At 38.4% G+C, this 25,864-nt stretch overlaps 1 protein-coding gene across 18 annotated transcripts in view; it reads right to left on the minus strand.

Annotated features, from left to right (window-relative positions):
• The window catches only part of slc34a1b (solute carrier family 34 member 1b), a 46,359-nt gene that overhangs the window by 13,542 nt on the left and 6,953 nt on the right, over positions 1-25,864 (minus strand). For 2 of the 18 annotated variants that reach the window (XM_087301536.1, XM_087301537.1), the window contains exons 4-11: positions 24,274-24,385; positions 23,979-24,174; positions 21,888-21,980; positions 21,723-21,801; positions 20,755-20,922; positions 16,784-16,900; positions 8,456-8,580; positions 2,077-2,852 (exon numbers count right to left, since the gene is read on the minus strand). In XM_087301536.1, the coding sequence (XP_087157662.1) occupies positions 2,766-2,852; positions 8,456-8,580; positions 16,784-16,900; positions 20,755-20,922; positions 21,723-21,801; positions 21,888-21,980; positions 23,979-24,174; positions 24,274-24,385 (977 nt within the window). In that variant the 3' untranslated portion in view covers positions 2,077-2,765. Of the gene's footprint in view, positions 1-2,076; positions 7,920-8,455; positions 8,581-16,783; positions 16,901-20,754; positions 20,923-21,722; positions 21,802-21,887; positions 21,981-23,978; positions 24,175-24,273; positions 24,386-25,864 lie in introns of those variants that run through there. The other 16 variants (XM_087301526.1, XM_087301527.1, XM_087301534.1 and 13 more) reach the window with 10 other exon arrangements.

Consider the following 25,864-nt stretch of genomic DNA (forward strand, 5'->3'; position numbering starts at 1 on the left):
TTGTTCCCAAACCCTTCCTTTTCCCAAACCCTTCCTTAGTGTGATGCTAATCTGCACAAATTTGTTCTATGGCCCAGTCTGTTGTAATTAGTCGACTGCATTCAGCGTGAGACAGAGAGAAACGCCTAGCAAGGCTTATCAACAATTTTGAAGTAGTCAAAGTGCAAAGTTTATGTTTGAGTCCAATGCAGGAATGCATTAAAGCAATACAGTTAAACACCAGCATATTGCTCTATTCTAAAACCATAAATAAAAACAGTGACACACATTCAGTATTAATTGACACAGTGGCAAAAGCTGAACTATTTTGAAACGTGACGACCCCACGTGTGTAGAAACAGCTGATGGTGGGCATAGCAACGACAAACGGCAGTAGATCGCGAGCTCAAAAAAGAATTTTAATCTGTAAACAAAGTGGCACGCATCGCATTTTCAACGTGGTTTTCAGCGCGATGTGAAAATATAAAGAGTTAACTAGATACAATACAAGCAGCTACAATTAACAAAACACAATTCAATGTATTATTTGCAAGCCAAAGAAAACAAGAGGGCAACCATTTTAATTACACATATGTACACTGGTGAAATGGAGGAAGAAACTGATTCATGAACTGTGTAGTGAAAAGTTCCTGTCAAGCTCTAACAAGTCCCGTACATCAATAGCCATTTCTGATCCTTCCTTTAACAAATGGCCGACGAATCCCCTGTTGTAAACGTGTAGATTACTGAAGCAATCATCAGAAAAATGACAGGAACGCAGCACAAGGCTGGGGCTATATTGCTGAGATATTTTTGCAAAAATAAACTTAAACCACTGACTCTTCACAGTTTTACCTTTGGATAGGGATAATAACAATAACTTTCCCTCACTCTGATATTTCACGTCACTTAGAGCTGTTTTAAGCCTGGTTTATACTTTTGCATCAAGTGATTGGCATAACCCACGACGCATGCAACACGCGTAGTTGTGCATTTATACTGCGCGCTGTTTCTGTTGTTCTGCAATAACACTTCCAAAACGCTAGCTGGCAGTGAGTTGTTAATGTACCTCTGCGTTGAGTTTCTTCGCTGGTGTTTTGTTTTTCCTGAATGCTTCCTTAATGTACAAGTGGCTCAAACTCGCTCATTTGGAGGCAGAAACCGGCGGACGTGCAACAACTTTACCATGAGGTAAACACAAAACAAAACTTTCCATCCGGAGCTCCTTCACAGGACTCCACACTTGTAAACGATCGCTCTATCGGGCTAGCGTGGCTCTCGGCCCCGCCCAGACTCGTCAGCGCTACCAAGCTGATCAATCACAGAGCTTGCGCTACAAGTTGTTGCGACGTGTAGTTGCATTTTTTGAGAGGTGTGCGTCAGCGACGCCAATGGCCATGGCGTAGGGCTATGCGTCAACGTGTAGACTGCACTGTAGCATACGCGCGCGCTTGACACAGAAGTATAAATCAGCCTTTACACACTGCATTGAAGGTTATTTTCAAAAACCCATAATTAGGGCTCTTTTACTTCCAGTATATTTACGAAATTAATCCAAAACTAAAACATTATTCATATTCTGAATAAAAATCTATTAAATCTAGCTGATTCAGCAGGTTGGTGCTTTTAGACAAAGAGCATTGAATCATCCTTAAAGAGGCGACACTTTAGTGCAATTTGAGAAACCAGTTGATGCCGCTAGTGTCACGCAGCGGCCATTTTGGAATGAAAATTCCAATACAAAAACAGCATATTAAAAGTCTGTCAAATAAACTATTAAAAAGTGATGATTGTGATAGTAAGTGTTGTATTGCCGTCTTTCAGGTTGTATCTCAGCTTTAAAGCGCTTTTTAAATAAATAAATAAATAAATAAATAAAAACAAAATAGCTGCTTGCCATCGCAACAGCAATAAGACCCAATGGACGGCAGATTGCTTTTACTCTAAAATGACGGAATCGCTGGGCTGTTGCTGGGCGTTGCTGTTGCAAGGAAACAATCTATCGAGTCTCGCCTTGGTGATTCTAAACTCTTTGCTTTAGAGCTGCAGAAATAATGGTGTTGCCTAGGTTACTGCAGTAAACAAAGAAGCTTGATGTCAAATCTAGCAGGATTTTATTGATTTTATAAAAATACACAGAATCCTGATATTCGTAGATTTAATTCAGGCAAACTTTAGCAAACAACAATACATTGCTAAAATCAAAAATAATATAAAATTGAATAACTAGATAAATAGAATTTAAAACTTTTTAATACTTTTTAAGGGCCTTAAATTTCTCTACGTTGATCTATCAACTTTTAATACTTATTAAGACCCCGCAGACACCCTGTTTATAGACAAAAATATTTGAATCACCACCCATATAGTCTACAGCCTGCTGCACTTGCCATTCATTGAGTCAAAAACAGCCCCAGTCTCAGTCTCATGATCATAAATCAAACATGAGCCATTTTGTGCCAAAGGTGCATGATTTTTCTCCTCTTCATAGTCTGTCAGATCCTCAGGAGACGTGCGGCTCTGATCTCGGGTCTGGGCTTCCCTGCAGCACAATGTGGCTCTTGTGATGATGGAATCCATTGGTTTGAGTGAGTGCATCCAGAGAGGCAGGTGGTCCCACGTTTGCAGCCACCGAGGCAGGAGGTGAGGCTTGTGTGATTGCAGTCTATTCAGGATAACAATGCAAAGCAGAACAGCAACAACCGGTACACATATTCCCATTAGAATCTGCCATCCAGCCATAGAGAGGGCAAAGACAAAGGATGGCAGAAGGAGGAAGCACAGAATCAGGTACAGCACTGCAAACCAGCGATATTTTGCGGTCCGCTCTCCCAGAAAGCATGCCATACGGATGGGGAGCCGGGTATGAGGAACTGGATACCACAGTAATATGCCCAGAATGTTGAAGATGAAATGACACAGAGCAACCTGAGGTAGACAATGTTCAAAGCAGGATGAACAAAGAATTTTATATGGGTTTATTGGCTTTCAAGAGTTCACACTTAGCTGATGGTTGATAATCAAGCAATAATAACAATAAATAAAACAAATAAATAATAAACAGACTATTTTATTTTAAGTTTAAACAATTTGTTTAAATGTATACAATATTTAATTTATTTATTCATTTTCTTGTCGGCTTAGTCCATTTATTAATTAGGGTTCGCCACAGCGGAATGAACCTCCAACTTATCCAGCAAGTTTATGCAGCGGATGCTCTTCCAGCTGCAACCCATCTCTGGGAAACATCTCACACACACACACAATTTAGCCTACCCAATTCACCTGTACCACATGTCGTTGGACTGCGGGGGAAACCGGAGCACCTGGAAGAAACCCACAGGAACGCAGGAAGAACATGCAAACTCCACACAGATACACCAACTGAGCCGAGGTTCGAACCAGCGACCCAGCCACCTTCTTGCTGTAAGGCGACAGCACTACCTACTGCGCCACTGCGTCACCAATATTTAATTAAATTACACTTAAATTAAACCAGATATATTTTAGTCAACTAAATCTAGAGTAGAATTAGTTGACTAAAATCTTATTAAATTTAGTCAACTAAAACTAGACTAAAATTAAAATGATTTAGGAGAATAAAATATGACTAAAACTAAAATGTAATCTTAGTCAAAAGACTAATGCTGTGTTTACACCAGACGCGGGAAAAGCATCAAGCGCGAGTGACTTCCATGTTAAGTTAATGCAAAGATGCGAATAGACATCCTGAGACACAATACACGCGAATGAGGCGGCATGAATGACATGATTCGCGTGAATGAAGCGGCTCGAGATGAGCGTTTTGCGTTTTCCCAACTCGAATCGCTCGAGTTGGAAAATCTGAACTTCAGTAGACATTCGAGCCACATTAAATCCGCAAATTCATTGCTAAACGGCTAACATGGATTTTATTGAGAGAATAGCTGTGTTTATGTGCTTTATGGAGGCTGAAAAACAGCATTGATTCATTTGGAGCAGTGTTTGGAGAGTCTATAAACTCTTCTAGAAACTTGACCTGGATGATGGAAGCTTTCAGCGGTGCTTCTGACTGAGCCGAGCTCAGTTTGATCAGCCGTTGTCCGGTGTCGGCAGGAGATTTACCTCCTAAACTGAAACTAAATCAAAATTTCCTGTCAAAATTAACACTGTTCTGAAGACAAACCAACAGTACACATTTTCAACCTCTTCCTACACAAACAAACCTAAAACAAATCATCAGAATATTAGAGGAGATTCATAAACCTGAAATGAAAGGTTCAGATAAGGGAGACATTATGTACTATTGGTGTGCCTGGGTTAGGAAAACACTTGGAAACACACTGGGAAACACTCCTCTAAGAATGGGTGATGCAACTTTTTTCAGAACTGAAAAAACTCAGTACTATTATTATTTTAATATCCATCACAAATTCTATTACATATGTTTCATTCATTTATTTCCTTTTTGGCTTAGTCCCTTTATTAATCAGGGGTCACCACAGCGGAATAAACCGCCAACTTATTCAACATATGTTTTATGCAACAGATGCCCTTCCAGCTGCAACCCAACACTGGGAAACACCCATACACACATTCACATACCCTACAGCCAATTTAACTTATTCAATTAGCCTCACTGCATGTTTTTGAATTATGGAGACAACCGAAGCACTTGGAGGAAACCCACATGAACATGGAGAGAACATGCAAACTCCACACAGAAATTCCAACTGACCCAGCTGGGGCTTGAACCAGTGACCTTCTTGCTGTGAGGTAATCATGCTACCCACTGCGCCACTTTTAAAAGCAAGAGATAGCTTTTTGTCTATCATGAATTAAACAAATCGTTGTTTGCTGATTGCTGTGATCTCGTATGACAGGTTGCTGAAGGGAAGAGACATTGCTCCATTCTTACACCAGTAAACAGAAAAGTCATTATGAAGAGGAAAGAGAATGTGATTTTAATTAAAGATTATGAGAACTAGCTAATTTAAAAGAAACAATAAGGTCCACTGATGACTAATTAGTCATTAAGAAATATTGTAGCAATCATTTGTAATTGTAATAATTACAATATTCTATTTTATTGAGGGGAAGCCGTTTTTTTATTATTTATAATAAAATGTTTTACTGTATTAATTGTTACGTTCTGAAGGGATTTACTGTCACTTTTCCTTTTGTAATATAGAAAGTAATTATCAACTTCATTTTATTCTACAGACATTGCAGTCTGTACATTTTGCCCCTTAACCATGGCTGTTCATCTGCTCCACAGTGCTGATGATTCCAAGTGTGAGATTTGAAAGTCTGATCTAGGGGTGGCACAGTGGCTCAACGATTAGCACTGTCACCTCACAGAAAGAAGGTTACTGAGTCCTGGCTGGGTCAGTTGGAATGTTTGTATGTTTACATGTTTACATGTTCCACTGTCCCCATGTGGATTTTTTCCAGGTGCTCCAGTTTTCCCCACAGTCCAAAGACATGCGCTATAGGTCAATTGAATAAACTAAATTGACCGTAGTATATGTATGTGTGCATGTGAAAGTGTATAGGTGTTTCCCAGTACTAGGTTTCAGCTGGAAGGGCATACGCTGTGTAAATGCTGGATAAGTTTGTGGTTTATGTTGCTGTGGTGACCCCTGATGAATAAAGGGACTAAGCCGAAGGAAAATAAATGAATGAAGTCTGATCTGAATAAGTACCACATATAAGGATCATATCTGAACAAGTTAGCAACATGAGCATTGATGACAAACAACATAACAATAAAAATGGTGTTTAAGGTCCAATTCCAATTCTATATTTGTACCCTACCCTTTCCATTTGGCCCTTAAAACAGAGTGTGAAGGGGAAGGGCTTCAAAATTTAACCCTTCAGAAATTGGACAGCACTGCTCACTAGAGATGCGCGGTTGGCCGTTATAGCCACGGACTCCGCGGATAAACCGCGGATCGGGCGGATGACGTTACGAAAAAATAATATTTTAATTAAATTCGGGCGGGTGGCGGGCGGTTGTACTGTTTTTATATTCATAGCTGGCGCACCAACGAAAAAGCCTAGGACTGACTTCACAGAATGGGAGGAGGAATCGGATACACTAATTCTGGATGAACTTCCGTATAGACGGATCAGCAGAGGAAAATCTACTTTCCTTTTGGGAGAAATAAGGCCAGGCATTCCTACGACTACAGCACCTTTCCAAGAGAATTCTATGCATTTCAGCAACAAGTGCTGCGAGCGAGCGCTCCTTCAGTGCAGCAGGGCGCAGTGGCTATGCAGGCACTCCCGTCTGAATCCTGACACTGTAGATGCTATTTTATTCCTGCATTGTGCCAAGAAAAAATCAAACTAGACCTAAGGTCAGGCATATTAAACCAATTAGCCTATGTTATTTAGGCTACTCATATGTTCAATATAAACTTTTGAGTTCGGTCAGCTGATAATTTTACGTTCATATTGGTTTAGCCTATTCTATTCTAGACATGTTGGCCTCGCTTTTACGTTCCGAGGCTAAGGTTATTTTGCCAGAATTTCTTTCGAGGGAAGGACGCAAGGAAAAGACTGAAGGACCGAGGAATCGAATCAAGTGAAAAGACACGTCCTCGTATCTTTAGCGTAACTTCAAAGCGTCGTCAATTAATGACTTGCACGTTTGGATTAACTGCATGTCTACATTAAAGTCATTCTCTATTATATAATGATCAATAAAGAAACATTCATTTAATAAAAAAAGGAATAAGCCATTCAAATAAAAAGCCCAATCAGCAGATGGCGGGCGGGTGCGGTTTTAAAAATTGGTCAAAAATGTTACTGCGGATGGATGGCGGACGGATGATGAATTTTGTCATGCGGTTGCGGATGAAATAATAGCCCATCCGCGCATCTCTACTGCACACATCATGTCATCGCGATCTCTTACCTCATATAAGATAGATCATCACTACTGCTGTAGTTATTCCAGTTGTGCTATATTTTGGTATTTATCTTCATGTAACGACTGAAAGCATATATCATTTTATCTTAATATAATGTGGCAATAAGATCGTAATACTGTGCATTTACACAGTGTTCATCTATGTAAACACACAAAAACAACATTAACATTATACCAAACACTGTTAAAAGGTCCTTCCCACCCCACCCATTGAGTGACAGATGTGAAAGTATGTTAAGGGACTTCTAGACAGGAGTTATTATTAATGATTATAGATAGTGAAATTCAGCCATGCTGCCATTGTAGCTGACGTATTCTGGGAAATTTTCAAATCCATTGGTTTCGAGTGTAGTCCTGAAAAATCTCAATTTCAATGGCTATCTAGCCCTTCCCCTTAGCCCTGCGCCTTCAAGCTAAAGAGAATTGGGACACCACTACCCCTTCATGGAACACGCAAAATGATGGGTAGGGGCAAAGGGAAGGGCTAAGGGGTAGAATTGGGATTGGGCCTAATTGGGCCTAAAACTAATGGCTGCTTGCAGCTCATCTCACATGAAACTGTATGATAACAAATTATTATATTTAAGATACAAGAAGATAAAAATACAAGGATCTATATAATTATTATTATAATTTACATTTTTCCATATTGTTATAATCTTATGACTGTGGATTCAAGCAAAATTTGTTTTCATGAATAAGAGATAAGAAAATGTCTCGAAATCAGGGTCTGTTTTGTCCCTGTACAATGTTTTGAAGCATTAAATTTCCATTACTGTAGCTTCTGGTATAATAACATTTATTGGATTCATCCTGGTCAGACAAAGTCTGAGCACTGAATCATACGCAACTAAGATTATTCAATAACCTCAATAAACTCAATTCAAGAAACTGACATTTTCTGACAAGATCTGGAATCCAGGACTGGATCATATTTATCTGGCATGGAGATGGTGATCTAACAGTGTGGAGTTTGCGAGTTCTCCCTGTGTTCGCATGAGTTTCCTCCGGGTGCTCCAGTATCCTGCACAGTCCAAAGACATGCGCTCTATGAATTGGATAAGCTTAATTGACCAGAGTGTAGAAGTGTGTGTGTGTGTGTGTGTTTGTGTTTGTGTGTGTGTGTGTGTGTGTGTGTGCGTGTGTGTGTGTCAGAATCCAATAATCAAACAACATATGGTTCCAACATACACTCACACTGTGCTGTAACATTTTTGAAAATCTATATGTCTTTGTTTATATCAACAGTCATATATATGACTAATCAAAGCTGATCAGGCATAGATTCATCTTTATAAATAGCTATAGTATTAGTGTCTGGAATATAGAATGTTCAGAGACTAGTTTACACCATGATTTTAGAATTGCTCTTTGGTGTGATTTGATTAAAAAGTGTTCATAAATGGCTTTTGAATTTCTCTATTCGTACAAGTAGAGGCTTGGTAGTCCACATATCACAAAAGTAACAAATGGCTTGAAAGCATTGGTATTCTAAGATCAGCATTCGTTGGGTGTTCAAACTCATTCACTGTTTAATTAGTTCAAGTCTCAGTGCCTCACCTGAAAGGCCGCTGCTAGCTTGTCTCCTGGGCTGGCTAATCCAGCTAAAATAGCTGTAGTGGTGGTTCCTATATTGGATCCGAGGGTCAGAGGGTAGGCCCGCTCGATACTTATCACACCGATACCTGAAAGCATAATGAACGTGAGAGTTCTCCAGAGCAGATAATTTCGGGTTACAAATGAGACCTTCTCATAAGGTAAATCTGTGCTTGTTAAGAGCAAATTGGATGAACATGTATGACCGCTATAGAGCTGGCATTTAACTTATGAAAATGACCCAATGAAATTGTCCCAAATGGCACACTCACTTATCAGAGTCTACTTTATGCTGGGAATATCAAAAGCACATGTTGACTACAAAAATGACATTTGTATGCACACTTCAATGGACAACGATAGTATTTTTAATTCTTATAAAAAATAATGAATTTCTGATACTAATAACCTGACTTTTCATGCATATGCATATACTGTACATTCACCAGCCACTTTATTAGGTACACCTCACTAGTACAGGTTTGGAGACCCTTTGCCTTCAGAACTTCCCTAATCCTTCGTTGCATAGATTCAACAAAGTACTGGAAATATTAATCAGAGATTTTGGTCCATAATGACATGATAGCATCACTGACATGATGCAGATTTGTCAGCTGTACATCTATGATGCAAATCTACCGTTCCACCCAGAGGTGTGGACTCGAGTCATGTGACTTGGACTCGAGTCAGACTCGAGTCATGAATTTGATGACTTTAGACTCGACTTGACAAAATATAAAAAGACTTGCAACTCGACTTGGACTTGAACATAAATGACTTGGACTTTGACTAGGACTTGCCCCTATTGACTTGTAAAGACTTGCTGCTTCCCATGAAAAGCCCAACGATAAAAAAGTATGTTGACATGGACCGCTCTCTCTCTCTCCCCGTTTATGTGTGCGTGTGTGTGACAGCATGCGCGCGCGTGTGTGTGAGCATGCGCGCTTTCGGCATGACGTCCAATCGAAGCACGGTAGATTGTTTTGATTCGACAGTATCCAACGTGACTACTATGAGGCGCCGGAGTGGACAAAAGTCAAGCGAACGCAGAGAGAATTTGAATTTGAACTTGAGATCGAGCCAATACTCGCGTGCCAATACTCGTTCTCTCTCTCTCTCTCTCTCTCTCTCTCTCTCTCTCACACATACAACATACACCTCTCTCTCTCTCTCTCTCTCACTCTCTCTCTCTCTCGTGCATTCAGTCTCTTTGCGTTCGCTTGACTTTTGTTTACGATGAGGTCTCATACCTTTAGTGCTTTTGCTCTCACGGGATCCTCCTTTTAAACTGACCCTTCGCTAAGCCACGCCCAAAAACCGCCACCCACCAATCGCGGCTTACCAATCGTAGCTACGGGCAGAGGCTCTGTCAAGCTTTCGAGCGAGGGAAACAAGCCAAATCGTTGCGCAATTGGATTGTGAAAATCTGACACCCGCTATCCTAAAAGTTTGGACTGGGTGGTGGGATTTTTTCCCTTTTCAAAACCAAAGCCCAAGAGGAGAAATGCCAGCGTGGATCAAGCTGTGTGAGGGGCGGTAAAGGAGTTAAGCTAAGTTGGTTTTGTTTTCGATATTCACATTCAATGATAGGTGGCAATAACTCACACTCCTCTTATCCTAAACAGATCTAAACTGTGTTTCTTTTAAAAAAATAAATAAAAAAAACAAAGCAGGTTATGCTTCCCAGCGGTCTTTTTCTTTTTTTCCACTCGATATTATGAGCCAGGGCTCGACAATAAGGACTGCCCGATGGCCCGGGGCCAGCGTGCGAGACACTCGGGCCAGTGTACAAAATGTTACTGGCTCGATCGGGCCAGCTGCTGCCTTTTTGCCTGCCAGATCGAGCCAGAGCTGCGTGCTGCGACTGTCTGTCAATTGTGTGCAAATACAATCTTACGGTGCTTTCACACATAGACGTTTGTTTCGGAATCTGTCTCGTTTCACCCGTTAGCGCGTTTTTTAGCATATATCCAGCAGTTGCGCTCGCTTCCGCGCCAAATCAATCAGTCCAAGATCGCCTGAATGAGACGCGGTCTCTGTCCTATTGAGCGTATCGATTGTAGCGAGAAAACAAAACAATGCAACGAACTAACGACCCAGGCTATATCACAGTGTATCATGATCGTGTAATAGCCATATATACGGCTATATAAAGAGGGAATGATGAGCAGGGCGAGATGTCATTCTTACCGGTAAATGCGAAAGTGAAAGCATCCTGAAATATTACCGAGAGCTGTTTATCCAGCCTGATCTCGGTTTATCCGTCAGGAAAATTGACCGAAATTACTATCTGTTAATTTTTCCATATTTTAATCGTATAATATGTTGTATTAGGCCTGTTGTTTTGTTCATTTCCGCACTGACAGCTCGAAAGAAAGATTTACATTGATCTGATGCAGTCTCGGTTCATCTGCTATGTCTCTTTATAATTAAGCCTAAAATACAGAATTATAGTCAACGTTTCTTTAATAGATTGATTAATTCAATTGATCGATTTCTACAAAACCTGACAATTGAAATGAGGCTCTGTATATATGAGAAAGTCTGACCTCGATTTGTATTTGGTGACGATGTCAGTGGGTTGTTAAAATTAAAGTGCACATTTTCACTTATAAAATATTCTATACACAATGCACAAAAGTTTGGGGTCAGTGTGATTAAATATGTTAAAACAAGCTTCTTCTGCTCACCAGGGCTGCAATTATTTCATCATAAATACAAATTGTGAAATGTTGCACTATAAAATAACTGTTCAAAAGTAGTTTATCATTTAATTTATTAATTTATTCCAGTGATTTTAAAGATGAGATTTCAGCTTCATTACTCCAGTCACATGATCCTTCAGAAATCACTAATATTAATTATTATTATATTTATAAATGGTAATAGTTATAAAATCAATAATGTCTGGAGTAATTATTTTATTTGAAACTAAATACAATAACAAAGCAGTTATTTAAAATTTTTATAAATATTTAACAATTACACCTTTTTTACATTTATAAATATAGCCTTGATGAACTGAATAGTTTTCCTTAAACATTTTAAAAATTACCGTAAATATATATACAGATTTATTAGCCCCCTTTTGTTTTTTGTTTTTTCTTTTTAAAACATTTCCTAAATGATGTTTAACAAAGCAAAGAAATGTTGATATTTTGTCTGATAATAATCTTATTTGTTTTATTTTGGCTAGAATAAAAACATTTTTTTTTAACCATTTTAAGGTAAAATTTATTAGCCTCTTAAGCTAATTGTTTTTCAGACTGTCTACAGAACAAACCATCATTATACAATAACTAGCCTAATTACCCTAACCTGCCTAGTTAACCTAATTACCGTAGTTAAGCCTTTAAATGTCACTTTAAGCTGTATAGAAGTGTCTTGAAGAATATCTAGTCTAATATTATTTACAGTCATCATGACAAAGATAAAATAAATCAGTTATTAGAGATGAGTTATTAAAACTATTATGTTTAGAAATGTGCTGAGAAAATCTGTTCTCTGTTAAATAGAAATTGGGGGAAAAAATAAACAGGGGTGCTAATAATTTAGGGGGACTAATAATTCTGAAATCAACTGTGTGTGTGTGTGTGTGTGTGTGTGTGTGTGTGTATACACACACACACACACACACGCACATTCAAATAGCGATTAACTTCTTTTTTTTTTTTTTGGTGGGGCCAGTGAAAATTTGGGCTGGGCAAGTAAAAATCAGAACCACTGGCCCGATCGGGCCAGTAGAAAAAATCCTTAGCGTTGAACCCTGTGAGCACTGCTTAGTTTAAACCCTCGCTATTGTAACGCATATAAATACATACACTAATATTTGCTGGTAGGAAAAATCTATTTGTTCACTTCTGTTATTTATACTTTAATGTGCATTTCAATTTTTTTCTTCCACTTAACTGCAAATTTGAATAAAAACTGGATAAAGAGCACACAAACATGCTGACAGTAATAGGTACTGTACACTGTTATGGGTCAATGATGCTAATATTCGGCACAAATCCATCAGTTTCTTAGGTTATTAGATTATTTTATAATTTCACCTGTCCTGCTGTGCATGAACTATGCTGTTGAATGTTCAGCGTATGAGGTGGCTAGACTAACCTTGCTTCAATTTTGATAAAATTATTTTCTAATCAGTTGCTATTATGTTGTGAATATACCCCTGTAATGTATACTGCAGTCCTCTTTTGTCTGGCTTTCTCAGATATCTCACCTGTTTGCCAAAAATGACTAATTAAATCCTTGGGAATGTCTGACACCAGCGCATACACACTGTAATAGATGTGCCAGGCATGAAAGCTTGACAGGCGTAGCAACAGTAACTAAGGAGGGCAAGGCTTAGATAGTGAGATTTATTTGAAGAATGAATAGTACAGTAGGCTATAATACCTTATCAAGTGTTTCCTTATTTTTATCACAGTTACATTTCTGCTTGCATTAGTTTTTGTTTAAATGCTTTTAAAATAAAATGTATTCTTTACATCCAACATCTATTCCAGAGGTGCCTTATAGTGGTGTAAACCCCTTTACAAGGGGTGTTACCCCTGTGTAAACTCTAACCACCCCTGTGGCCAACCCGATATGATTTTGCTGTTGACATTATTTATTTAAATCTACTTACATAAATGCAATACAATGCAATATTTCAATAAATAAATAGCAGCCACTAAATTATTGTGGATTGATTGGTGCCACTGACGTAGCTGGCCTCTTCTGGCCCCCCTTAAGCAAATTTTCAGGGGGGCACCACTGGTCTATTCTCTGTCTTTAAGTGTTTGAAACTGAAAATATCTCATCATATAAAACAACCAAAAATGTTATGGTTTATTAGATTAAACATTTAATATATAAGTCTATTTTAGTATTTTGGTTATTGTTATTAAACAGTGCAGCAATATGAATCATATCAAAAAGCATGAAAGGAAGAGGGAACACGACACAAATTGTGAGTTTGCATATAATCTCTGAGAGCGCTCAAGAAAATTTGTGTGTGAGCAGTGCATATTTGAGAGCGAGAGAAAATTTGAGAACTCGCAATCAGTTTTGTCCACAAACAGAGGAAATCTGTGCACGAGCATCACACAAGGTAGAGAGCAAAGCTCTTCAACGTTATGTGAAGAAAACAACTTTATTGTTTGTATGAAGTAGCCTACTTCATTAACAATATGTGCTACCATTTTACATTGCTGCTAGACGGATTTGCAACTCCATCTCTTTAGCACACACGAGATTCAATTGACAAAATTCCAATTTCACTCAATTTAACTTTGCAGCATATACAGGAGTTGGTCTACTGCTACCACATTGAGGTTATGTAATTTTGGTTAATCACAAGTTGATCACCGAAGACATAACATAGCACAACTAAACTTAATGAATTAGACAGCAGTAGACCTGCAATTTCTGTGTGATGTGAGGCAAAATGGAGTCTTTTTTTGGTGGAACTCGTTCTTGTGCATTATGCTGTGGAGACGAGACGCAGCACTGTTCAGTACTTTTTCAGAAAATTGCATTTGTATTTTTATATATCTAAGCAATGTTCTTTAATAAAAAAAGGTTTGTTTAATCAATACAGATCTTACAACCATACCTAATCTGTATATATTTTATTTTTCTGTTAAAAAGACTCGAAAAGACTCGAAAATCAAACTGCAGGACTTTGGACTTGACTTGAGACTTGTTGCCTTTGACTCGGGACTTGACTCGGGACTTGCCTGTCTTGACTCGGGACTTGACTCGGGACTTGAGGGCAATGAATTGAGACTTACTTGTGACTTGCCAAACAATGACTTGGTCCCACCTCTGGTTCCACCACATTCCAAAGGAGCTCTATTGGATTAAGACTGGAGACTGGAGGCCATCTGACTACAGTGAACTCATTTTCATGTTCAAGAAACCAGTCTGAATCTGCGCTTTAAGCCATGGCACATTATCCTGCTAGTAGCCATCAGAAAGTGGGTACATTATGGTCATAAAGGGATGGGCATAGCCAACAACTATACTCAAGTAGGCTGTGGCATTGACACAGTGCTCAATTGGTACTAATAATAGCAAAGTGTGGTAAGAAAATATCCCCCACGCCATTACACCACCACCACCAACCTGAACCATTGATACAAGGCAGGATAATATATGCTTTCATGTTGTTGACACCAAGTTCTGACCCTACCATCTGAATGTCACAGCAGAAATCGAGACTCATGAGAACAGGGAACAACTTTTGCTATCTTCTATTGTTTAATTTTGGTAAGCCTGTGTAGTCTCAGTTTCATGTTCTTGGCTGACAGGAGTGGGACCTGGTGTGGTCTTCTGCTGCTGTAGCCCATCCGCCTCAAGGTTGGACTGGTTGAGCATTCAGAGATGCTCTTCAGCAAACCTTGGTTGTAATGAGTGAGTTACTGTTGCCTTTCTATGAGTTTGAACCAGTTTGGCTATTTTCCTCTGACCTCTGGCAACAACAAGGCATTTGTGCTCACAGAACTGATGTTCACTGGATATTTTCTCATCTTCGGACCATTCTCTGTAAGGCCCAGTGGAATAGTGAACGGGCCCCCAGTCCCCACCAACCCCCCCATGCCCCCGGCCGATCTTGACCAAGGGGGCCTCGTCGGTAATCCGTGCAGTGGTGCCCCTGCATTTTGCGCTACACCACTGGTAAACCCTAGAGATGGTTGTGCGTTTCTGAAATACTCAGACCAGCCCGCCTCGCACCAACAACCATGCAACATTCAAAGTCACTTAAATCAACTTTCCTCCCCATTCTGAGGCTTGGTTTTTACTGCAGCAGATTGTTTTGACCATGTCTACATGCCTAAATGCATTGAGTTGCTGCCATGTGATTGGCTGATTCGAAATTTGCGTTAACGAGCAGTTGGACAGGTGCAAGTAATACAGTGGCCGGTGAGTGTATACATAATATATATACAATAAATAGAATTTTAGCGATTGATACATCTCATGAAGCAGTAAGCAATATTGTCACATGACACGAATAACACATCAGACAAGAAGTGTGTATTGACAACTCAAGGCTTTGCATACTGGGCGAAGCATTCTAATTGTGAGTTTTATAATGTATTTGAATGTAAATATATGCAAATGGTGCTGTGGTGCAGCGGAAATTTGAACAATGTTCTGACTACCCAAAATATGAGTTTTTGTTTGTTTGTTTGTCTTTTTCAGCTATTTTGACTAAAATCATCTTGAAGCCGTTATTTGTTGCAGCTGGTTTGATCCTCTTTTAACTGTATAGTAAAACTTTAACAAATAAAATACTTTTCCTCTTCTCAATTGTGAATGCAATTATTTGTCATCAAACACTAAATTTCATCACCTGTTAATAAGACCACCTGCATTTTTCTTTTTAAAAAAGAAGAAAATCATTTTTGAAAAATACAGTCTCACAAATTAAGGCTTCTGTGGTGGCTCTAAAACTGCTGGGATTAGTGGTCTCTCAGGCAGTGTAATTAGGATGCCGGGGATCCATAATCTAGCTGTCATGCCTCGCTAGAAAGTCTAATCACTGTGTAGCTAATTACAATAAATCCAGGAGTAATGTTCGACCATCGCTCGTCTATCCGTCAGAGAGGCAGGTGGATTAGAGATCATCAAGAAAACATCTCTCTTGGCTTGGCACTGCTTCTCTCTATTTCATTTCTCATGCCATTGCTCTTACTCACGGATGCTCAACAACGTACGTCTGCGATTTCTCTGGGAAATCGAGAGCATGACTTACGGTATTGAGGAAAATTCCCTCATTATTCACAGAACAGACCATTGATTCCCAGAGCCCAGAGCTCATAGACTAGTGAATACGAATGAGTGAAAGTCAACAGTCAATGCTGTGAGGGCTAAAGATTAACTCCTCTGAGGCTCAGTGGTGTCTAAATGCAAATATTAGTGCATTACTCTGAGCTGCTCTTGGGTGTAATGAATTTCTCCAGTCATTTTAAGGAACAGTTAAATTATACAGAAGAATCTCAAACATTTCAAACACACACTCAAGCAGCACTGTGGCGCAGTGGATAGCGCTGTCGCCCCACAGCAAGAAGGTTGCTGATTCGAGCTATGGCTGAGTCAGTTGCATATCTGTGTGGAGTTTGTGCTTTAGGTGAATTGGGTAAGCTAAGTTGACCATGGTGTATGTCCTTGTCCTCCAGCTTGTGGGTTGAGCTTTGGGCTACTGACCCATATTATTATGAAACACCAACATTGTGCAGGTAAATATCAACTTCAATATAAACGACCCTGGGAGTAAGTAAGCAAGGTACATTTACTCACCTATTAAAGGAGTGATGGCAGACGTGAACACTGAACTGCTCTGAACCACGAAGGTCATCCCAGCACCAATTAGAATGGCCAGATAGCCAGTCAACCAGCTGAACGGAAAAGGAAAATCTGCAGGGAAAAGTTTTGTTTCTTATGAAATGCTGCAAAGTGGTGATATACTTCAGACTCCCTTTGGGGATCCCTAGAAACACTGAATAAACTCTCTAAAAAAGCAGCACTTGGAAAGTGGGTTAGAGGAAGTGCTAGAACATCAAAAAGCATCACGAGGAAAATATTAAAATAAGGCATTTAAATTAAGAGTTTCATTTTTAAGAATACTGAGTGTTTATTTTGAGTTGATACACCTTTTAACCTCAGAAGTTCAACAATTTTAAAGGCATAGTTCACCCAAAAAATATATTCTTTCATCATTTACTCAGCTATTATTTATTCCACATCCTGTTTGACTTTCTTCTGTTGTACATAGAAGAAGATGTAAGCATAGAGAGTAAATACTGAATACAAGACTACTCGCTTTAGTTAGATGATTGTTCTGTTAACATACATAATCAAAAATAAACCCAAGTCTCTGTCTTCTGAAAACACAAAAGAAGGCATTTTTAATGTTAGCAACCATAAAATGAATGATACCCATTGACTTTCAAAATAATTAAAGAGCCCCTATTATGGGTTCAAAAAGACTTTCCTTGCAGTGTGTAAAACAGCACTAAGTGAATGGAAACATCCAGCTGAGGATTAAATGTGAAAGTGGACTGTGTTAAAAGCTATAAATTCTTTAACGAAATAGTCGACTCAGAGTCAAATAAATGAATCATGTTGGGGTTGGATCTTTTCTTTGACGCGTCAACATCGATACGGTACTTCACCAAATATGAAGTGCCGGTTGAATGCAAGAGGATCACAGGACTGATCATGACGAAAAGGTGTTGATTAAAGTTAATTTTCACAACAATACCACAGTATTGCCAACCGTATGCTGTGTTTGTTCCTGTCATATTATCATAATTTAAACAATAGCCTGCGCTGCAACACAGGGTTCATCAACTGTTTGCTATCAAAGGAAGAAGCAGCAAAGACTCTTATGTATGGGACTTTGTCAGTAACTATTACAGTTTATATGGACCAGTTTCTTCTTCCTCTGGATCATAACATGTAAGTGTCATTAAAATTGTTGCCTCGTTTTGTGTAGTTTGCAAAATATGTGTTTAACTGTGTGTTGTAACTTGTAAATGCTCAGCGCGGCTTCTTGATCTATTATAGATCAGTGCTTGCACTGTATATATCAGGTTAAATCTGTATAGGGCTGCTCACATATTGCGTCCAAAACAATGCTAAAAGCATGACGCATGCTTTTTCCTTTACTGATTATCATTCGTTTCTGAACTCATAATCCTCTGCCGTTTGCCTTTTCTAAGGCCATCATCAGCTGTTCCCACACATGCTTGGCGCATTGAATTTTCCAAAAAGTTATACTTTTGCCACTGTGTGGATTAATACTGAATTATGTGTCATTGTTATTATTGGGGGTTAGAGTTAAAAGTAAAGCAATATGCTAGTGTTTATCTGCATTGCTTTATTGCATTCCTGCATTGACTCTTACATGCTCTGTGTGCTACTTCATAGTCGTGGTGGGCATCTCTCTCTGTTTCATGCTGAACCTGGTCAACCAATCACAACAGACTGGGTCATCAGACCAATCAGTGCAGATTAGCTTTGCGTTTAGGAGGGGATTGGGAATAAATGGATCACTGAACAAATAATTTGGGAGTCGCTGGGATAATTAGGTAAAAATAAATGCATGTAACTAGATAATGGAAGTGTTTTTTGACCTTTCATGCATATCAGTCTGTTTTTAGAGACCCCAAACCAAATTAGGACCTTTTTAATGCAAAATAGGGGTTCTTTAAAAAAGTAGACAATGGGGACCAACAATCTTTGCAAACAAGCCTGCTTTAGGCTTGTGGACTAAAAAAACTAACCTAAAGACACTGTAAAAAATGCTGGGTTCCACATTCTTCATCTTGTATCAATGCAAATGAATTAAGTTAACTCAGTGGTTTTTTTACCATTTCAAGTTGATAGAATATAAAACAATTAAATTGTCCCTAAATAAACCCAGGAACTGTGTTGTTTCAGCAAATTTGAAATAAGTAGTTTGAACAAGCAGCTAAAAAAATCTTTTTGCATAGACCTCTAGTGGGCTGCAAACCTAAGAGTTTGCAGTAAAATGTTGGCCCCTTAGTGCTGACACTAACACTCTGAAAGGGTACTACAAAATATCTAATCAAACATAATTAATACACATACTACTAAAAAGTACCAAACAATTGCTTTAACCTTGTGTGGTAAAGTATTCTTTAGCATAGGGCTGGACAATAAAATCTGTATTAATATTTACTGACGAAACACCATTGTCAATATCGCTAAAAAAAGTTTCAGTATGAAGCACTATAGTTTTATCAAAATGTGGCTGCTAAGTGCGCGCCTTGAAAGGCTTAGGTTGTACATTTGTAATTTTCAATATAGGCATGCAACTAGCACGATGCGTTTATGTAATGGACATGCACGTTGTGGTTGTGCAAGCGGCGTACACATGATGCGTGTGAATTTTTTTCTAGGTGCACCTAGTTAAAAAACATCTGGGGCCTCATGTATCAACGCTGTGTATGCACAAAAACTTTGCGCATGCGAGGTTTCACGCTCACGTTTGGATTTCCTAACAATAAAAATAATCTGAGAATGTGTGCTGGTCCGCGCCAACTTCATGTCTGGCGTACGTGCATTTCCTGTGTGTGTTTGTTTTATTTACATTGGCGACTCCTAGAGACAATTATCTTAAATTGCACACTACAGTAAAGTATCGCACCAACACATGTGGAAAACATCGCTATTCAATAATAATTGATAAAATGGGTTAATTGACACTATATATATATATTGTCAATGGTCGAATCCAAAGGGAAGCTTTTTTTAGGGATCACAGTGATTTTCTGGCCCACGATGACTGGCTTAATAGCGTTTAGATTTGGAGCTCTGTGCTGAGTTGGGTCCAAATTTGGATAAAAAGACAGCGAGGAGGCTCCAAGGTGGCAGGCTGCATGATGGGGGGCTTACCTTTACTTAACCCTTCCCTTGTACCTTCACTTAAAAGCTCAGATTTGATTATCATTATTTGTTTTGTTTACAGAGTTTGAGGTCTAGTGTATCATTATTATTGACAACCTTACTGATGTAGTTCTACCTTTACCATTGCACACACTTTACATTTTATTGATCAAGTTTAAGAGTTTCTAACACATAAACATGTGTATTTTATTATAAAGATATATTTTGTTTACATATTTTTGTTTTGACTATTAAAATGATTTGTCTTAGTAATGCTGGTAAATTAAAATAAAGTGGTTAAATAAAAAAATACTAACATTCCTAAATGTTTTGTTTAAAAAAATGCAATAATTATTGATATATAGAATAACAGAAAACATGATATTGTGATAATTTGTTTGCATTATCGCCCAGCCCCTTTTTGGCAAAGTTCTTCCCTTGAGGTCTCTCAAAAAGTTGGCAGATGGTGGTAGCTCTTTTCATCAAATGGGAAACAGAGCATAGGAAAGAAATGGAGGGTTGACTACACAAAAGCTGCATGGGCCCAGAAAACAAAACAAAGAAAAAAAGCGAAAGGGCTGACCCACAACAGGCCATAATGGGATTAATGTAGGCAGCAAAGTGAGCCCATATCTGTGGACCATAGCTGAGCAAGCCCGCACTGGGCCTGATTAGATTTGGTGTGGTTTTTGTGTTCATCAAAAGAAATGCATACAGGCTCAGAACAAGTAGATATGTCTAAAATTATCACAAATTTCTTTTAAAGATTGAGAGGTTAATAGTACTGTACATCTGAAAGTTGTTTTACAATTTTTAATGTCAGAATCCCATTAACAGTCAAAAGTTGGTAGTTCCACCTGTGTTGATGACTTTTTGGATGGCCTTGGCCACTTGTCCCTGGAGGAGGGAGTTGAGGAGCTTAACCAGCAGCAGGAGGCAGGTGCACAGAACCAGCAGCGAGCAAACCAGCAGAATCAACCCCACAGCCAGATCAGACAATCTCGTCTCCACAAATAGATGAGTGCCTGCTCCAAATCACACACACACACACACACACACACACACACACACACACACACACACACACACACACACACACACACACACGCATTTACATCTCCAGTCTCCTGTGGAAATGTGCCCGTCAGTTAAGCGTTGACAGGCATGTGTTCATTATTAACAGTGATTAGCCCATCAGGTGATGATTATAGGATGTGTTTGTAGGGATTCAACCAATATTTATGCATCCTAAAAAAGAAATGAGGTTATAATTGGGGCTTTAGCAACAGACTGTCCCTTCATAAACAGACATATATTAAATTTTTTTTTTCAACATGATGACTCTTGGGCTCAAAGGATAATAAAAATATGCCTCATAGTCATGATGAGGCAGGATGACTCAAAAGCTTATTGAAAGTTTAAAAACATCTAGCTTCTTAATGCAGCCTGTTTGTTACTGTGTAGTTAGTCTTTTAAGCAAGCATATGACTCAGTGGTCGTTTCTATCATAGGATGTTCTAATACAGAATAAATGACAGTTATTAGCCATAGACGGAGCTGCAAGTAAATGAAGAAGAACCAAACAGTCGGCACCGAGGGACTGAGTTTCTTTACAGCAAAAAGGGTGCATTGTTTGAATATGGCTTTTCTTGGGTTTTAAGTATCTTGCCATTCAAAGACATGATAGAATGGTTAACAATACTGTGTTATTCAAAAAGCACATACATGGAATAACTAAACGCCGATCAATCAAAGGAAGGCTTTTTGCCGTGACTGTCCGTTTCTTTGTGTTTTGCTTTGAAATAAGATTAGAGTTTCGACTCACATTTTTCAGCATTCATGTGGAGAGATGTGGTTAGCACTGTTGAGTTTTCAGAAGGCACAAAAGAAGCATTTTTTTGGATCTGTTGATAATAAATTTAGATAGCGTCACACGTTGCGAGAGCACATCAAAGATCTTCATCTGTAGGCAAACAGAGACGTTGCTCACCGCAATCCGTGTCTGGCACCAAACTTTTATCAGGCTCTTATTGCGCAGCACCTCTTGCCCTGTTGCTATGCCTACTATTACAGTTCTATCCAGCTGAAAGGGAATACATAAAATTGTCTTTTAACTTCAAACTCGGATTAATGAGAGACAGCAGAGTGCTGAAGGGCAAACAGTGTGATATTTAATTAGGCTACATGACTTTTAACAAGCTCCAAAGCATTTAACAAGAAAACTAATGGCCGGTTTTCATTTTATTTATAACGACACTCAAATGACTTCATGCTTTAAGAGATAAATCATCCTAAATATATTCTTACTTATGTAATTCCAATTAAAAAAAAAAAAACACTTGTAATACTTGGTTCTTTCGCATACAGCCAAAGATTACAAATGATTAAAACACAAAAACAAAGGGGCTGCATAAGACTTGTATGCTACATTTCTAAAAGTGCTGTCACTCCAATAGTATCTGACTGCAGACAAGATATGCAAGCTGAGGAATGCAGTCTCAGAAATGCAATATCAAACACAATGCACCTAATGGAGCTAGTGACGTCACTTTGTGGGGAAGGGTTGGGGGTAGTGCACTAAAAGCAATGCATGCAGCTCAGCTTGCATCTTCACTTTTCAAAATGGATGAATCAATGAGATTAACCAAAAAAAAAAGATGTACACAAACTCTCAAAGACCCTTAAAGCAGGACATTATCAACAAGTGTACAAGAAGAGTTGAGAAAAAATGAATTGAGCTTGTTGGTCCAGCACACCCAACTGATGCACAATGTTTAGATGTGAATGTATCAAATTTATGTCCACGCTTAAAAAAATAGCTACTCATGAAAGTAGTCAGACTACTGTCTTTCATTCTAAGTACATGTTTATAAGTGAAAAATTATGCTTTCTGATTATGACATTTTTTAAATAAAATTTGATTTTTATTAAATTTGATATAAAAACAAACCCTCTATTCATTGCTTCATTTTCTTTTTGGCTTAGTCCCTTTATTAATCGGTGGTCACCACAGCGGAATGAACCGCCAACTTATGCAGCATATGTTTTACGCAGCGGATGCACTTTCAGGCACAACCCAACACTGGGAACAACCATACACTCTTGCATTCACACACATACACGGGAAGAACATGCAAACTCCACGCAGAAATGCCAATTTACAGTACTACTTTAATAACTACAGGAAGAACTTTCCCAATGGTTATTTAATACATTTGTTGTAAAGATAATTCAAGCCTTTCTGCAACAATGAGTCACATGGCGAACTACTGAACAAATTGGTAACAGCAGGAAAGCTATTCATACCAAGGTAAGCGGTCAGCTGGTAAGCATCATACCACCCTGTAGTGTTTTAAGTTATAAAGATGAACTGCAGCTATACTTACTTGTTGCTACATAATTCTTAATATCTCCAGAAATATATATAGGGCTATATTTTCATGACCTCATGTTGGTTTATGAATATACGCGTACTAAGACATGTTAATTTGCATCTGTCAATCAATTTGGTTGGTGCGGCACTCCTACTTCACATTGTGGTGGACCTCAATATAGGAGGGATTGGATCCTATTTTAACGTCAGAAATAAAAAAAAAGAGACTTATTGTCTTTATATAACTGTAGTATACCTGTAGACACACTAAATTCACACACAGTTCTGTCCATCATAGGTGCCCTTTAAACCAGAAGTTTTTGTGACCACATACAATGAACCAAATAAAATAAAAACTAGCAATAGGATAGCCTAACATTATACAAATTTATTTTCATTTACTTCACTTGGATTTAGATTAAGTCAAACCAAAGTAATTTAATTAATTAATTTATTTATTTATTTATTATGTTCTATAAAAATTACATTTTACCTTTTAGTCACTGTAGTTTTTTTTTTCCTTTGTGCAGAATAAACTTTTTTGATTCCGACTGATTTACATTTTATATGGTTCAAAGTGTACTTTTTCAGTGCATTTGAATAGCTAGACTCAAGGTTTTTCAGAAGAACATTGTCTCCTACTTTTTTAATACTGACAAATGTAAAAGACTCATTTAGTTTTTTTACACACGAATAGTAGCATTTTACCTGAATTATACGTTTGGTGAAAGGTTCTGTGATGACTTTCAGCAGCTCTGGACCCTTCTCTCCGGTCACGATATTGAAACTTTCAACAATTGCCTCCGACATTAACCTCATCATGCCTGTGATGGCTTCCAGCGGCAGCAGCACCAGCACTGACAGCCAGTTAAAGCAATCATGCACTGTGGCACCAGCAAAAGCTCTGAAACAGACCCACACAGTAACTGTCATTAAAAAGCTTCAAACTTTTTTTATTGATGGTTTAATGCTGACAGCGTGAGGTACAGTGTGCTCTCTGTACCGTTTGAACTCCTCTCTCTCCCCTGCCTGCATCAGAGCCACGATGGTGTTGGTGACAGATGTGCCAATGTTTGAGCCCATGATGATGGGGATTGCGGATCCCACATCCAGCACTGCATGAAAGAAACAGAGAAGACCGATCGATAGATGTGAGTCATGCTTCATTTGGGCAGTTATGAAAAGCCCAGAGGGGCCATTTCAAAGAGAAAAATAGGAACTGCAATATATAACAAACAGCATAGCAACGAGACTGTGTTATTAAAACTTGTAATGTCAGTGTTACTGCAAACGATAATTGGAATAAAATGACGCCACATGTGTTTACATGCACCATAAATGTTATGACATAATTTTTTAAAGTACATATATATATTACCCTTTCTAAAGGATTGGAGAATGTCCGTTGTTAGCTGGATATTAAGTACTCCAAACTCTTTGTGTCTGCTGTTTTATATTTATTTTTATACAACAGTTTGGTCTGGTTCTTGAATCTGAATGGCTGATAGCTGTGTAATATTTTGCAAATAACAGCACCTCTTCACGCTTCACCCTTGTGTATTACTCCACCCACATACAGCGACAGGCAAATGACACTCTACAGTTTGACAAATATTGCTGCGGTTAGAAAACATAATTTACTTTTGATGCTTTTTTAGTTGTGAATATATTTGTTTAGATTGCAACTATGCAGTTTATTTATAAGTATAGTGCCTACTTTCAAATATTTATAATTTCGAAGCATCGGATTCAGTGTATTCCCATTAGCCTGTCTAACCAGAAGTGACGATTGACGTTCTGCCACATGATGGTGACAGAGAGGGAAGTACTTAGGGGAGAACAATGGCATTTTCTCAGAATAAATTTCAAACTACAGCTGAACAAATCATTATAAATGAGGTAAGTGGCGTTGTAAGCTAATTTCTCTCTCTTGCATTTTGTATTACTGTATTTATACCATAGAAACTGGTAGTGTTTGCTTTGCTCTGGCTTTTTTAGGGATAATTATTGTGAAATTCTAATTGCAACAGAGAAATACTTGGAAATCCCTTTAGAGTAATGGCATTTCATGCCGTTCAGCCTTATAATCTTAAAATGTGATCAAAAATCGCCTGTTTTGTCATCACTTTAGACATTGCGCTAGAGAATCATTCCAATACTAGCTCTAAAGTGATGTTGGTGAAGTAGCAACGGTTTCTGCTGTTCTGACTGTCAACTGCAGATGTGAATGAATGATGGAAGAAAGTAGTTCCTTGTACAAAAGGATTGTTTTTTCTTTTTATACGCATGATTATGACATCGAACTGTTGTAAAAAGGCATTATCACACTGGTAGCATTGCAACATGGCTGTATATTGTCACTGGTGGGGGCACTAAGACCTGTGGCCTCATGCCAACGCATGCCACCCAACAGTGCTGAAATTCGGTCATATTGCACTGCTACTTGTGTGATATTGCTCATATATAAATAATGTGCATTCCACTAGCTGCTTTAGTGAAAGGTAGAAACAGATGAACAGAATCTATTATTTCAGAAAGTTAGTAACAAAAAACATGTTAAAAATACTATTATACACAGTGTACACTTTATAAGA

The sequence above is a fragment of the Danio rerio genome, chromosome 21 (genome assembly GCF_052040795.2).
Source record: "Danio rerio strain M-AB ecotype USA chromosome 21, GRCz13ab, whole genome shotgun sequence".
In the NCBI taxonomy this organism is placed as follows: Eukaryota; Metazoa; Chordata; class Actinopteri; order Cypriniformes; family Danionidae; genus Danio; species Danio rerio.